The sequence below is a fragment of the Balaenoptera acutorostrata genome, chromosome 19 (genome assembly GCF_949987535.1).
Source record: "Balaenoptera acutorostrata chromosome 19, mBalAcu1.1, whole genome shotgun sequence".
Taxonomy (NCBI): domain Eukaryota; kingdom Metazoa; phylum Chordata; class Mammalia; order Artiodactyla; family Balaenopteridae; genus Balaenoptera; species Balaenoptera acutorostrata.
In genome coordinates this window covers 58,654,153-58,670,789 of record NC_080082.1, presented here as the reverse complement: position 1 = coordinate 58,670,789, position 16,637 = coordinate 58,654,153, and the positions used below count along the sequence as shown (strand labels likewise).

The 16,637-nt window shown below is 48.0% G+C and overlaps 1 protein-coding gene across 9 annotated transcripts in view; it reads left to right on the top strand.

The window, feature by feature from the left end:
- Positions 1 to 3,567: 3,567 nt before the first annotated feature.
- Positions 3,568 to 16,637, top strand: part of ODAD1 (outer dynein arm docking complex subunit 1) — a 29,898-nt gene continuing 16,828 nt past the window's right edge. For 5 of the 9 annotated variants that reach the window (XR_009006192.1, XR_009006193.1, XM_057535049.1 and 2 more), the window contains exons 1-4: positions 3,568 to 3,775; positions 4,088 to 4,226; positions 5,458 to 5,557; positions 5,725 to 5,914. Coding sequence is in view for 7 of the 9 variants with exons in the window: in XM_057535049.1 (XP_057391032.1) it covers positions 3,752 to 3,775; positions 4,088 to 4,226; positions 5,458 to 5,557; positions 5,725 to 5,914 (453 nt within the window). In the remaining 2 variants the exon portion in view is untranslated. The remainder of the gene's footprint in view (positions 3,776 to 4,087; positions 4,227 to 5,457; positions 5,558 to 5,724; positions 5,915 to 16,637) is intronic. The other 4 variants (XM_057535054.1, XM_057535051.1, XM_057535052.1 and 1 more) reach the window with 4 other exon arrangements.

Below are 16,637 nucleotides of genomic sequence, written 5' to 3'. Positions count from 1 at the left end.
CTCCTCACTCTCCTGGTTTCTCTTTCTCTGCTCCTCTCAATATATACTGACCCTTTTATACACACCCTCACCACACCCAGCTGAGGTCTGCAGCCAGAGGGAGGGCCCAGGCACTCGGGTTCCTCATTCTCTGGGCCCCCACCCACTGCCCCCAGACAGGCATCTTCTGGGGCTCCCTCCTGCGGTTGAGATGATGCATCCTCGGAAGGAAGGGAACAGAGCTGGGGCCCTCAGGTGGGGCAAGCATCAGGGGTGGGAGGATTTAATTCTCAGGCCTCTGCTCTGGGACTGGTCCTGGGACTGATGTCTGCTTTCCTTGATGGGGCTTAGGAATGAATCCTCAGAGGGATGGGAGACTGGGGGACGAGGCCAGATTCCTGCAGCGTGGAGTGAGCTGAGGGCTGGTGGCGTTGGCACCATGGTGGGGGTCAGGGGATGGGAAATGGGGAAGTGTGAAACTCTGGAGGGGGCAGGAGGTGGAAGTTAAGAACCCAGGGCTACCGTTTCCTGCCCGGGGGACCTTGACCAATTATTTCAACTCTCTGAGCCTCAGTTTCCTAATCTATGAGGTGGGTACAATACTACTCATAATACTGACAATATACTAATACTGATAATAACAATTCTGATACTTATTCTAAACGAATAAGGTAATACCAGTACACTAACACACTTAACATGTTTATTCCTTTCCTCATCAAACATTCATTGGACATCTATTATGAACCAGGAGTTAATAATGAAGAAAATAGATGGGAGCCCTGCTGTTCTTATGGAGTTTCCCTTCTAGTTGAGGGAGAGGGACGATAGAGACAAAACATCAGTGAAGAAGATAGATTTCAGATAGTGATAACGGCTTTGAAGGAAATAAAATAGAGTGACACTGCTAATGATGGGAGGCTACTTTATTTTATTTATTTATTTTTTTCACACACACACACTGTATTTTATTTTTACAAGAGATAAATAGACTGACACCAAGCATTGTACATGGATGACCACAATGGGAGGCTACTTTAAAAGGGTGATCCGGCCAGGCCTCTCTGAGGAGGTGACATCTGAGCTGAGACTTGCAGACGGGAGTCATCTGAATGCGGGGCAGGGAGAGGACGTGCACAGGCCTTTGAGAACAAGTTCAGGCTGTTTGAGAAGCAGACAGAAGGGCCAGTGTGGCCAGAACATAGGGAACGAGAGAGAGTGGTAGGAAGGGAAATCAAAGAGGGCCCTTGAAGCCTAGAGGAGGAGTTTGGATTTTATTCTAAGTGCAGTTGGAAACCACTAGAGGGTTTTAAACAGAAGTGCAGTACCAGGGACTTAATGTCAACTATTACTGTTATCATTGTTATTTAATTCTTGGGTTACTGAATTAGGGTGGGGGGTAATCACCACTATGTACCTGGGTCTCTTGGCAGGGTTGGGTGCTTGGTGAAAAGCGAGGGACAGGGAACCAGATGTCTGGAATATGGAATTAAGAGCTGGAGAGCTGAAATCCTGGGTCCCTACAAGGGAAGGGAACTGGACGATGGGATGTCTGGGTATCTGATTGGGCCAGAGCTAGAGGGAGGGAGAATGGCTGGTCATCTGGACTCCCTGAGTGGGTGAGGGAAGGGCAGTTCAGTGACTGGGTGGGTTCTCGGGGGACCTGGAAGCTGGGTATCACTATAGCACAGACTCTATAGAGATACGCTGGCTGGATTCAAATTGAAACTGCTTTACTCATTCGCTGTGATTTGGGGCAAGTTACTAATCTCTTTCTGCCGCAGTTTCTTTATCTGTAAAATCGAAATAATAATAGTAAATACATCACGGAGCAGTTCTTAGAGGAGTGCCCGGCACCAAGTAAGCACTGTTGTATGTGCTTGTCATACCAGATATTGGGGCCCTGAGTGGATCCAGTACTGGGAGACCCGAGATCAAGGTCTCTAGGATTTGGGGAAGGGGCAAAATCTTGGGTCTATTGGGTCCCAAGCCTACAAAGTTGGGAGTACAAAATGAAGGTCCCTGGGGGTGGGGAATAAAGTAGTTCCAGTTTACATCTTTGAGAAGGACAAGAGACTGGAGGTCTGAAATCAGTTCCCCAGGTAAGTTAGAAAGCCTGGGTCACTGGGGGAAAAATGAGGGACTGGAGATCGTATGCTCTTCAAGGAGGCAAGGGGACTGGACCTGGGTCCTGGGAGGAGTCTGGGAACTAGGGTGTAGGGAGATGGAATTTGAGGGGGGGAGGTGGGGAACAGGAGGCTAGGACGCTGAATCAAGCTCCCAGAGTGGAATCAGCGCCAGAGTTGGGTATCCCGGGGATGTTCGGGGCAGGGGGTCCCCCATGCTAGGGCCCTATAGAAGGGGGAGAATCAGGGGACCCGAGGGCGGTGGGGGGATCTCCCCCTCCTGGGCCTCCAAAGCTACGAGCTGAGCGCCCGCGGGCCGCTTCCTCCCACAGGAAACCGCAGGCATCGGGCACACCCAGCCTGCAGGGAGCGGTGTCTACTGCCAGCCCGCTCGGTAGAGGCCCACGGGGGCAGCCGCCTGCCGTCAAGGGGGCAACAGCCTGCCGTCAACGGGTCGTGCCCTACGGGGGTAGGGGCGCCGCCATGGGGGCGTGGCCGGAAAGCAGGGGCGGCACGGAGCGCCCTAGGCCCCGCCCACTTCCGCCTCTCAGTGCGCGGACCTCTAAGGCGGCTGTGGGTTTTTGGCTGCCTCTCCGGAGGCCGTTGGCCGCGCATGCGTAGTCAGCCACTTCGAGGACCTGAGGCGGCGGTGAGCGCTCCTCCCCCCGTCACAATTCCCGGCATCGGCACCGCGTGCCTGCTGATGAATCCTCAAAATAACGTGGTCTTAATCAGCTTGAGACACGCATCTCTCACGCCCCGTCCCGAAGGACCTTGGCCCAGTTCCAAAGCCTTTCAGACGTTTCCCTCCCAGCCCTGCCTCCACAGGCTCTTTTAGCTACTGCCTCTCCCTCCTGGAAACACACAGCCCAGCCCTCACAACCCTGTGCTCCCCAGACAGACCATCTCGACTTCCCTCCCCAGGCTCTCTGAGCCTGAGTGCCTCCCGGTTAGTCGTCCCCCGCTCCCTGCCACAAGTCTTGGGAATCCGCGCTCTTCCGGTGCCCTCCCACCAGACCCCTCCCGTGCTCTTCCAGCCACGCCCCTTTCAGCCCTCGAAGCCCCACCCCTCAAAAGGCCCTCAGCCCCGCCCTCTACTGGTATCCTTGCCCCTCCCCTCTCAAGGCTCCGAAGCCCCGGCCTGGACGGGTTTCTGACTCCCTGCCGAGGTTCGCCAGCCCCAACCCTCTCCGGACCCGGCAGCTCTGCCCTCCCCTGAAGCCCCGCCCCTCAGGCCCACCCAGTCCCTCTCCTCAGAGGCCTTTTCAGTCCCGCCCTTCATAGTCCTCTACAGCTCCGCCCCTCGCAAGGGCTACAGTCCCGCCCTCACAGGCCCTCCCAACCCTGCCCCTCACAAGGCCTAGAGTCCCGCCCCCACAGGTCCCGCCCCTGACAGGACCCCCGAAGCCACGCCCATCTCAGCCCTCTAGCCCCGCCCCTCGCAGGGCTCCCCTAACTCATCTGCTCATAGCACCCGAGCTCCCCGCAGGTCTCCTCGTGGCCTCCTTGGCTTCTCCTCCCCATTCTCGCCTCCCACGGCTTTCTTCGGTGGCCTTGGCCCCTCCCCGGCTGCTGTCCTCAGGCCTCATTGGCCCCTCATCTCCCCAGTAACCAGACCACAACAGTGAGCTTGGAGCATCCAGGACATGTCAGGCACTCCAGCCCAGCAGGTAGGGACCGGGCCTCGCTCCCCTCAGCCGACGGGGTTGGGGAGATTTCCCCCTCCTCTGTGCCCCCTCCCCAAACAGCCCCGCCTCGGAGATACCGAGAGCCTAGAAGTCGCCCCGCCAGAGTCAGAGCCGCGACGCGAGACAGAGAATGTGAGAGGCGGGAGGTCGGGAGGGGCATGGGAAGATACTCTAGAGGTGTCCCACTCCAACCCACTGGAGGAACTGAGACTCAAAGAAAGGCCAGAGCTAGTTCTGGGGTCACTCTCTTCCAATTCCTAGTCCCTCGCTGTTCATCGCCCGCCCTCCTCCTAGCCCTCTCCTGCTCGCCGTCTGAAGGGGTCCCGTACCACCCCTACAGGAGCCCCACCCTCTCTGGCCAAGATGCCTTTGGGACTCTCTGCTGGGAGCAGTCGTTCCGAGGATGGAAGCGAGGCCTTCCTGGAGGGAATGGGTAATTCATACATTCTTTATTTCATTCATTCTTTTCCCGGTTTTCCCATGTTTCAGGTCCTGTGCAGCAGGGCGCTGGGGACAGGGAGGGCCTTCAGGAGCGCCCTCTAGTGGGGAAACGCACATGCTCCAGAATGGAGGTGGAGCCGGGCAGATGGGCGGGCCAAGCCTGGGGAGTGGAATGGCCGGGTAGACTTAGTGCAGAAGTTTGAGCGGGGCCCAGAACTTCTCTCGGGAGTTACCAACAGGAGAAGGAAGGGAAGAGTGTTTCCGCAGAGAGAACAGCATATGACTAGAGCAAGGTTTCTCAGTCTCCACACTGTTGACCCTTGGGGTCAGATGTCAGATCATTCCTTGCTATCGGGGGGGACTGTCCTGTGTGTTGGAGGATGCTCAGTGCATCCCTGGCCTCTCCCCACTTCATGTCAGGAGCACCCCCCAACCTGCCCCCGCACCATGACGATCAAAAATGTCTTTAGACATGGCCATATGTCTTTAAGGGGGCACAATTGCTCCTGGTTGAGAACCACTGGGCCGTGAGAGGTGGGGAGCTAGTGGACGAGACCGGAGAGGTGGGTAGGGTCGGGTTTGTGGGCCCTTGAACACCAGGGTGAAGAGCTGGGACTTTGTCCTGGAGATGCTGGAGCGCCAGGGAGGCCTGTGACAGCTCTAGGTGTAGAAAGACCGTCTGGAGCTGTGAGGGGAGGGGAGGTTAGGGAGGAGGCTGGGGTGATGGGGTGATGGTCCAGAAGGGGGAGGATGAGGCCTGAGCCAAGGGGATGGACTGAGAGTGAGGAGGCGGGAGGTGGGGCTGAGGAAGGCTGGGCAGTGGGCTGAATGGGAGGGAGGGAACAGGAATGGTACCCCGGGGGGTCTTGGCCCCTGTCCTCAGCTTTCCCAAGTTCCAGGTCCTGTGCTTCTGGTCCCTGAGGACTGTGAGGCCTCCCAGGAGTGCCCCCTAGTGGGGAAACATGTGTGCCCAAACACCGGCTAGGAGTGGGTTTAGGGGAAAAATGCGGAGGTCGGCTTGGGGTACAGGAAGTATGAAGGGATGAGGAAGCTTGAGGGATACAGGAACCGAGGTGCAGCCCTAGAGTGGTGTTGGGAACTGGGTCTGCAGTTCAGTTGCAGTTTTTGAGACCCTAAAGGAGCCAGAATTCCTGGGTCCTGGGGAGGGAGGGGCTGGAACCTGGATTCCTCTGGAGTCCCTCCCTGGCCTGGTCCCACCTCAGTGGATTGGGAGCTGAGCAGACTGCAGCGGCAATGCAAAGTGATGGAGGGTGAAAGGCGAGCCTACAGCAAAGAAGTCCACCAGCGCATCAAGAAGCAACTGTGAGCCAAGCGCCTGGGTCCCTGGAGCTGGGGAGGGGGCTGTTGAGGAGGTGGGTGCTGGCCTCCTCCTGGGGCTGACGGGGGAGGGAAGGCCCAGTGTGTCTGGACTTTAGTGAGGCCGAGCTCTGCCCCTTTCTGGCTTCCCCTCCACTTCCCTGCCTGGGCAGTGAGGAGATCCAGCGCCTGGAGGGGGTGCGGGACAAACTGCAGGTCCAGATCAGCATTGCCCAGAGCCAGGTCAAGCGGCTGCGGGACAGCAAGAGGCTGGAAAACATGGGTCACCTGCTCAAGTGCCAGGTCCAGGCGCAGGCTGAGGTCACGGAGCTGCAGGAGCAGACCAGAGCCCTGGACAGGCAGGTGGGTTCTGAGACCAGACTTGGTGGATCTTACTTAGGCGCATGTGTCATGACCTCTTTGAGCCTTACCTTCCTCATCTGAAAAATGGGGTTATTGAAAGCATCTCCCTGGGGGAGTTGTGTTCAGGCTCCGGTAGGAATATGAGTATTTAGTGCTTAGCACAGCCCCACACCTTCAAAAAAGGTGGTTAAGGGGGAAAGATTCACCTTCTGGAGTCAGTGAAACCTGCATTAGAATCCTGGTCCTGGCATATCAGCGCTGTGTGACCATGGGCAAGTCTTCACCTCTCTGGGCCGTAGTTTCTTCATCTGCAAAAAGAGGATGTGGGTAATTCAGCAGAGTCTAGACAGATTTTTTTTTTTCCTGGCCGTGCCATGTGGCATGCGGGACCTTAGTTCCCTGACCAGGGATCGAACCCATGCCCCCTGCAGTGGAAGCGTGGAGTCCTAACCCCTGGACCGCTAGGGAATTCCCTAGACAGATTTTTCATCCTATTTGCTTCAAGACCTTGTTATTTGGCCGTTGATACAAGGTGACTTTTCTAGGCCAGTGTTCTTTTTTTTTTTATAAGCCTACATCATTTACTTTTTTTTTTTTTTTTTAACTTTTGGGTTTATTTATTTATTTATTTATTTATTTATTTATTTATTTATTTATGGCTGTGTTGGTCTTCGTTTCTGTGAGAGGGCTTTCTCTAGTTGCGGCAAGTGGGGGCCACTCTTCATCACGGTGCGTGGGCCTCTCATTATCGCGGCCTCTCTTGTTGCAGAGCACAGGCTCCAGACGCGCAGGCTCAGTAATTGTGGCTCACGGGCCTAGTTGCTCCGCAGCATATGGGATCTTCCCAGACCAGGGCTCGAACCCGTGTCCCCTGCATTGGCAGGCAGATTCTCAACCACTGCGCCACCAGGGAAGCCCTAGGCCAGTGTTCTTTTCAGTTTTTAGGACCACGACTCCTTGTGACACAGTTCATAAACACACAGATACAGTCGTTTTTCCCACTTCAAGTGACATATTCACAAGTTCCAGGGATTTGGATGTGGACATCTGGGCAGGAGGGTGAGGGGCATTTTTCTGTCTACTACATGTTCTATAGTTTTATTACATTTGACTTTAAATCAGTCCGTTTGTTCAGCTCTCAATATCACCCTGAGCTGCCTTTTGGAAGGTGAATTCTGTCTGATTTACACACCTCAAAATTTGGGCTGTTTCATGGTAGTACAGTGGCTTAGTACGTCTTGGCTGCTGGAGCTGGCTTTCCTTAGTCTTTCATGGGAACTCACCAGAGACAGGTCCAACCGGGATGATCTTATTATCTTGACTCCATGGATTCCTTTGCCCTAAGAAACTTGATTATGGAGAATGGTAGGTCAGGTGGGTCCTCTGAATAGAGCTCTGTAAAGTTCCACATGAGCTCAAGAAAGGATGTAGTTGTCTGGTGATAGTCATTCATTCAACAAATATTTGTTGAGTGCCTACTAAGTGCCAGGTGCTGTTCTAGGTGTTGAAGACACAGTAGTGAACAAAACAGACAGGAGTCTGCTCTCATGTAGTTTACATCTACTGGGGAGATAGACAATAAGCCAAATAAAAGCCAAAGAAAGGGACTTCCCTGGTGGCGCAGTGTTTAAGAATCCACCTACCAATTCAGGGGACATGGGTTCAAGCCCTGGTCTGGGAAGATCCCACATGCCGCAGAGCAACTAAGTCCATGCACCACGACTACTGAGCCCGCATGCTGCAACTACTGAAGCCCGCACGCTAGAGCCCGTGATCTGCAGCAAGAAGAGCCACTGCAATGAGAAGCCCACGCACCGCAACGAAGAGTAGCCCCCACTCGCTACAAGTAGAGAAAGCCTGCGCGCAGCAACAAAGACCCAACGCAGCCAAAAAGAAACCCAAAAAAACCCCCCAAAAAACTGAAGAAAGAATTTGTTCCAAAGAAATCACCCAGAATCTTGCACAGAGAGACAAAAAGATGAGGAACCTGGAAGGGTGGTCAAGACAATTGCAGATCTAGTGAGAAGGTTTAACAGTTGTCTAATAAAAGTTTCAGAAGAACAGAAAGAGAATGGGACAGAGGTAATGTGTGACATGATAATATCTGAGAACTTTCCAGAACCAATGAAAGAATGAATCCACAGATTCAAGGATGCCTTAGAGTCCAAAACAGGATGAATAAAAAAGCCACGCTTACACAGGACATACAGAAATTTCCAAAATATACAAGCAGCCAGGAAATTTTTAAAAGGCATTACTTTCAAAGGAGCCACAGTTAGACTGACAACTGATTGCTCAAAAGAAACATTGGAAATCATATTGTAAGTGTCATTGTAACTTCAACATACTAAGAGACAAAGCTGTCAACTTAGAATTCTATGCCCAGTGAAAATATCATCGAAGAATGAGAAAGCAGAATACACATTTTCTGGCAAAGAAAAATGTAGAGTTAGCCAAACTATATGTGTTGAAGGATCAACTTTTAAAACTTCCCATCTGTTACTGACTGATACTTTTGTAAGGCTTGTGTCTTGGGTGACTTGCCACATGAATTCAACAGCACCCAAGAAGAGTTTCTAAATGCTTAGTCTCATTTTCTGAACCTATCACATCGGAGACTGATGACTGACAGATCTTGGACTTGTACCAGTTCATAGCAAAAATCTATGTAGATATAAAAATTTTTTGATAAAATTCAGCATCCATTCATGTTGAAAACTCTTAGAAAGCCAGGCATAAAAGGAAATTCCCCAAGTTTGATAAAGGGCAACTAAAAAACATCTACAGCAAACATCATATTTGATAACGAAACATGGAAAAAAAATTCTCCTTGAGATCAGTAACAATATAAGGATGTCAGCTAGCACAGCTTCTATTTAACGTGGTACTGGAGGCCCTATCCAGCGCAGTATTGCCAGGAAAAGAAAAAACAAACAAACAATTTAAAGATTGGAAAGGAAAAAATGAAATTGTCAGTATTTGTAGATGATATATTTGTGTACATAAACAATCGAAAAGAGCCTAAAGCTAACTTACTCTTAACAAGGTATTTTAACAATGTGGCTGGATACAAAATTAATATTTCCCTGTGTTAGCAATAACTATTAGAAAATAGAAGAAGAAAAGACAAATTTATAATAGCCAAAAGAAGTACCTAGGAAGAAATCTAACAAATGTGTGCAAGACCTTGATAGAGTAAATTGTAAAAGTTTATTGAGGGGTATTAAAGAAGAATTTAATAAATGTAGAAGTATACCATATTCATGGATTGGAAGAGTTAGTGTTGTAAAATGTCAGATCTCCAAATTGATTTATAGAATTAATGTAATCCCTACAAAACACTAAAAGTTTTAATTTTAATGGATGGAATTGACAAAGAGAGTCTAAGGTTTATAGAGAAGTGCAATGAACAAGATGACTAAAATTTACTTAAAAGAAGAACAATGTGGAAGGATTTGCTCTATCGGTTATCAAGATTTATTATAAAGGTCTTATGCGACTTCCCTGGTGGTCCAGTGGTTAAGACTCCGTGCTCCCAATGCAGGGGGCACGGGTTCGATCCCTGGTTGGGGAACTAAGATCCCACATGCAGCACGATGTGACATAAATAAATAAATCTCTTATAATTGATGCAGGGCTAATCAAGTGGGATAATGGGACAGAATAGGGAGACTGGGATGAGACCTATGCATATGTGGACACTTGATATTTGACCTCAAGAAATGGGAAAAGGAGCATTCTAATAATGGTGCTGTGAAAATTGGATATCCATACTGTAAGATGAAACCAGACACTTAGCTCTCACTGTCCCCAAAACTAATTCCAGATGGATCAAAGGTCTAAATGTGGGAAAGTGCAGAACATTTCTTAAGTTACAGAAGTCTCTACTTTTAAAGGAAAAGATTGATACATTCCATGACTTTAAAAATAGTAACTCCTGTTCATCAAAATAACCATAAAGAGTGTGCAAACTAAGTCACAGAACTGAAGGTTACTTGTAAGACATAGCTGATGAAGAACCTAGCGTCAAGGACATATAAGGATCTCTTACAAATCATTAAAGAGTCAGCTCAATTTAAAAACAGTCAAAGGAGGACTTCCCTGGTGGCGCAGTGGTTAAGAATCCTCCTACCAATGCAGGGGACACGGGTTTGAGCCCTGGTCCAGGAAGATCCCACATGCCGCGGAGCAACTAAGCCCGCGTGCCACAGCTACTGAAGCCCACCCACCTAGAGCCTGTGCTCCGCAACGAAGAGTAGCCCCCGCTCACGACAACTAGAGAAAGTGCAGCAACAAAGACCCAACGCAGCCAAAAATAAATAAATTAATTTAAAAAATAAAAATTAAAAAATTAAAAAAATAAAAACAGTCGAAGGACTTGCGTGGGCACATCACCAAATAAGAAATTCAGACGTCCAATGAATGTAAGAATTATCACTCATCGGTATTCAGAGAAAGGCAAATGAAAGCCATAAGGAGATATCATCACACAGCCACCAGATTTTCAAAAATTAGTGTCCAAAAATACCAAGTGCTGGGGAAAGAAGGAACAGTGGGAACTCTTATGAAGTGGTGGTTGCTAAGACCCCACCAGTTGGTGGGAGTCTAAATTGTCATGAGTATCCTGAGAAGTTTTTTTCCCCCGTTATCTATTAAATTTGAAGAGAGACATACCCTGCGATCTGGGGTTGCATCCACTCCGCATGGATGGCCACCAGAAGCAGTCTTGGGCTCTACCTGACCGTCACACTCACAGGATCCAATAGGCTGTCGCTTGGCAGCAGGTTCACTTAACTCTGTAGGAGGAAAGAAACAACAGCATCCAGTACATCTTCCTTGAGCGTCCAGGGGCTGCTTCTCAGCGTCTTCAGTTGGATGGTACTGTATGGGTGGGTGTTGCCCGCCCTGGCCTAGGGAAGTTTTATATACAACATGAGCCACCTCTTGTAACAGGTCATCAGGGCAGCTTCCAAGACCCCACCAGGAACGTATTCCATTGTAAGAAACACCCCACAGAGAAACCAGTTTTCTATTCAGTCCTGCTCATGTAGGCCTTTGGGGTCTCTGAGTCCACTCACAATCCTCCCAGTCTGATATAGTTCACCAATCAGGGGCCATTTTTGTAATCAGCATTGTTGCCTGGGAACACAGCTGGCCTTCCGTATTTACATTAGCCCAGTATGTTTCCATGGAAACGGTGTTAGAAGGAAGTAAACCAAAGTCACTTCCCAGGAGAAAATGGTTTAGATTTGTCAGTAACCCATCCTCCCACGCAACAATTCCGCTTCTCAGTCTATACCCTGGAACCAGGACTCATGAAAACAATGTTGATAGATGCATTATTCATATCATCTAGCTCCAGATTGGAAATAACCCAAATGTTCATCAATATTTGAATGAATAAATTGTAGTATATTCTCTTTTTAAAAAATATTTATTTATTTATTTATTTTCACTGAGCCGGGGCTTAGTTGCGGCATGCAGGATCTTGTTTTAGTTGTGGCATGCGGACTTCTTAGCTGCAGCATTCAGACTCTTAGTCGTGGCATGCGGACTCTTAGTTGCGGCATGCATGCAGGATCTAGTTCCCTCACCAGGGATCGAACCTGGGCCCCTGCATTAGGAGCCCGGAGCGCTACCCACTGGACCACCATGGAAGTCCCATGTAGTATATTCTTATAATGACATAGTATACAACAATAAAAAATTACAATTAAATGTTTGTGGATGAATCTCACAAACATTTGAAGGAAGCAAGGCATAAAATATACAGACAGCATTATTTCATTTACATAAAATTCAAAACCAGGCCAAGCCAAACTTTTGTTTAGGGGGTTTATACCTGGGTGATAAAACTATAAAGAATTTCACTTAAGGAAGTATGGCAAACAGATTAACGACTCCCCGAAGATGTCCATGTCATCATCTCTGGAACCCGTGACTATGTTAGTTCACATGGCAAGAGACTTTGCAGATGTGATTGCAGATTTTGAGTTGGGTAGGTTATCCTGGATTATCTGAGTAGGCCCAATTTACTCACAAGGGTCCTTATAAGAGAGAGACAGGAAGGTCAGAGTCAGAGGAGACGATGTGATTATGGAGAGAGGAGATGTAACAACAGAAGCAGAGGTTGGAGTGGCCATAAGACAAGGAATCCAACCTCTAGAAACTGGAAAAGGCAAGGAACGAATTCTCCCCTGGAGCCTCCAGGAGAAATACAGCCCAGCTGACACCTTGATTTTTAACCCAGTAAGACTGATTTCCGACTTCTAATCTCCAGAACTGTAAGATAATACATTTGTTTTGTTTTAAGGCAGTAAATTTGTGGTATTTTGTTACAGCAGCAGTGGAAACTAACACAGGAGAGTGGTACCTCTGTGGAGGGGAAGATGGTAGTGATCAGACTGCAGTGCTGTCAGTATTCTAGTTCTTGACCTGGGCGGTGGTTCAAGGATGTTCACTTTTAAAATATATAGATATATAGTAAACTGTACATATGTGATCTATGCACTTTTCTGTGCACAATAACATTTTTTTTTAATAAATTTATTTATTTTATTTATTTATTTTTGGCTGTGTTGGGTCTTCGCCGCTGTGTGCGGGCTTTCTCTAGTTGCGGCGAGCGGGGGCTACTCTTCATTGCGGTGCGCAGGCTTCTCATTGCGGTGGCTTCTCTTATTGTGGAGCACGGGCTCTAGGCGCATGGGCTTCAGTAGTTGTGGCACTTGGGCTCAGTAGTTGTGGCTCACAGGCTCTAGAGCGCAGGCTCAGTAGTTGTGGCGCACGAGCCCAGTTGCTCTGCGGCATGTGGGATCTTCCCGGACCAGGGCTCGAACCCGTGTCCCCTGCATTGGCAGGCGGATTCTTAACCACTGCGCCACCAGGGAAGCCCACAATAACATTTTTTAAGGAAAAAAAGATGTTACCCATCATAGACGTAAATGTAAAACCTAAAACTATAAAACTTCTAGAAAGAAGTGTAGGAGAAAATCTTTGTTAGGCAAAGATTTCTTAGATGCAACACCAAAAGCATGATCCATAAAAGGAAAAATTGATAAATTGGATTTCATAAAATTTTAAAACTTCTCCTCCTTAAAAGGTTCTGTTCAGAGAATGAAAAGACAAGTCCTACATGGGGAGAAAATATTTGCAAAGTCTGTACCTGACAAAGAACTTATATCCAGAATATATTAAGTAGTTTTAAACTCAATAAGAAAACAAATGACCTAATAGGAAAAATGGCCGAAAAGACTTGAACACACACTTCACCAAATATATATAAAGTGGAAGCAAGCACGTAGAAATATTAGTCATTAGGGAAATGCATATTAAAATCACAAGCTACTTCTACACACTTATTAGAATGGCTAAAATTTAAAAGACTGACCTTACCAACTGTTGGTGAGGATGTGGAGAAACTGGAACTTTCACACCCTGCTGGTGGGAATGTAAATGGGACGACCACTTTGGAAAATAGTTTGGCAGTTTCTAAAGAACTAAACGTCCACCTACTGTATGATTCAGCCATTTCCACTCCTAAGTATTTACCCTAGGAAAAAGAAAGCACATGTTCCTACAGCAAATTGTATATGAATGTTCATAACAATTTTATTTGTAAAATTCAAAACAGAAACAACCCAAATGTCCACCAACAGGTGAATGGATAAACAAATTGTGGTACATCCATACAGTGGAATACTACTCGGCAATCAAAAGGAATGGGCTAGGGCTTCCCTGGTGGTGTAGTGGTTTAAGAATCTGCCTGCCAGGGCAGGGGACACGGGTTTGAGCCCTGGTCCGGGAAGATCCCACATGCTGCGGAGCAACTAAGCCCGTGCACCACAACTACTGGACCTGCATTCTAGAGCCCGCGAGCCACAACTACTGAGCCCACGTGCCACAACTACTGAAGCCCGTGTGCCTAGAGCACGTGCTCCGCAACAAGAGAAACCACCTCAATGAGAAGCCTGCGCACCGCAGTGAAGAGCAGCCCCCGCTCGCCGCAACTAGAGAAAGCCTGCGCGCAGCAACGAAGACCCAACGCAGCCAAAAATAAATAAATAAAATAAATTTAAAGAAAAAAAGGAATGGGCTATTGATATACCCAACGACTGGGATGAATCTCAAAATAATTGTTATGAGTGAAAGAAGCCAAACCCCTCCCCTCAAAAATAGAGTATATACTATGTGATCCCATTAATCTAAAACTCTAGAAAATGCAAACTGGTCTAACTGGGTTACGGCATGGGAGTAGGGGGCTGCAGGAAGGAAGTGGCAGGGGGAATGGCAAAGAAGAAACTTTGGGGGTGATTGGTATGTTCACTCCTTCGATTATGTCAAACTTACCAAATTGTCTGCTTTAAATATGTGCAGTTTTATTGTGTGTCATTTATACCTCAACAAAGCTGAGAAAAAAATTTCCTACCTCACATCATCTGAAAACAACAAGTCTAGTTAGATTAGGGACTTAAATGTAAAGAGCGAAATTTGAATACTTTTAAAAATTGAAGGAGAGTGTTTTCTAATCTTGGGAAGAATTTCTTGAACTACCTACGTTACTGACTCGGATCCTTGGCCTCTTTTTTTCCCCCAACACTGCACAAGCTTTTTCAGTGGCCAAATATTGGAATCTTTATTTTTTATTTATTTATTTATTTTTAAAAATGCATATTATCTGTTTGTTTTTTTTTGTTTAAGCCGTGCCATGCGGCTTGCGGGATCTTAGTTCCCCGACCAAAGATTGAACCCAGGCCACGGCAGTGAAAGTACCGAGTCCTAACCGCTGGACCGCTAGGGAATTCCCAAGACTGGACCCTTTAATCAATAGAAATTGATAAGAGGCCAGACCAGGAATTCAGGCAAGGCTTTGCTGGGATGAGGGAGCGAAAACAAGTAACAGGTTCCCTTGCTTGCTCCCCGAAGCGTGGGGTGAACTGGCTCCTTAAATGGGGTGAGGGTAGGGTGAATGGGTAGGTTGGAGGCGAAACTTAGGCGGTCTGCACCCCCCCTTGGTGGTGCTGTGTGCGGGGATCATGAGCTGTACCCTGCTTTTGCTGCCAGCACCTCAGAAGTGGCAGTTGGTTTGTGGCCATTTTTTGTCTTGTTGTTCATAATTGCCCCACTGATTGCACACGCATGCAGTTATTTTTAGTCCCTTATAGTTTCTTTGTATTCTGTTGCTGGAGGAGACGTTTGTCCAAGTGCAAGTACAAGCACTCCAGTAAAGGGTCCCAGGTCCCAGCCTATCTCACCTAAACTTTCTTTGTTCCTGGAACCCTTAATTTCTTAGTAAATTTTTTAGCCCCCAAAGAAACATTTAACAGGGGTGTGCTGGGAAACCAGCAATTAGCGGGGGAAAGCACCCTGATTTGTAGCATTTTCTTTTCTTTTTTAAAAAATTTTATATTAGAGTATAGTTGATTTACAATGAGCATTTTCTGATTTTCATAACGTCAGTGTTCTCATCTAAGCTGAGGTGAACATACCCTATCATGACCCCCAGTGAGTCACACCCTTATAGAATCCCCTCCCCTTCAGTGGCAGCAGAACTCGTGACAGCAGAATTTGGCACAGGTGATGGGTTGTCCCTCCCTTGATGAGGTTATGCTATTTATTTATTTATATATTTTTGGCTGTGTTGAGTCTTCGTTGCTGCACATGGGCTTTCTCTAGTTGCGGTGAGCAGGAGCTACTCTTTGTTGTGGTGCGCGGGCTTCTCATTACAGTGACTTCTCTTGTTGCGGAGCACGGGCTGTAGGCGCGCAGGCTTCAGTTGTTGTGGCACACAGGCTCAGTAGTTGTGGCTCATGGGCTCTAGAGCACAGGCTCAGTAGTTGTGGCATGCAGGCTCAGTAGTTGTGGCTCACGGGCTCTAGAGCACAGGCTCAGTAGTTGTGGCATGCAGGCTCAGTAGTTGTGGCTCACGGGCTCTAGAGCACAGGCTCAGTAGTTGTGGTGCATGGGCTTAGTTGCTCCATGGCATGTGGGATCTTCCTGGACCAGGGCTCGAACCCGTGTCCCCTGCACTGGCAGGCAGATTCTTAACCACTGTGCCACCAGGGAAGCCCGGTTATGCTATTTAATACTGCACCATAGTAGACTGAAGAAGCTGCCATGCTGTGGAGAGGGCCATATGACAGGGAACTTCTGGGGGCTCTTAGGAGCTGAGGGCCTCAGTCCTGCAACCACAAGGAACTGAATTCTGCCATCAACCACGTGGTGAGTCCTGGATGAGACCGTGGCCCTGGTGACCCCTTGATTGCAGCTTTGTGAGTCCTGAGCAGAGGATCCAGCTGAGCTGTGTCACATTCCTGACCCACAGAAACTTCAAGATAATAAATGGGTGTTGTTTTAAGCCACAAGGTTTGTGGTACAGTCGGCCCTCCATATCTACGGGTTCTGTATATGTGAATTCAACAAACCAAGCATGGAAAATATTAAAAAAAAAAAAAAGAAATTCCAGAAATTTCCAAAAGGTAAAACTTGAATTTTTGGGGGCCAGCAACTATTTACATAGCACTTACACTGTATTTACAACTACTTACATAATATTTACATTGTATTAGGTACTATAAGTAATCTAGCCATGACTTAAAGTATACAGGAGGTTGTGCGTAGGTTATATGCAAATACTACGCCATTTTATATAAGGGACTTGAGCATCTTTGGATTTTGGTATCTGACAGGAGTCCTGGAACTAATCCCCTGTGGATACTGAAGGGCG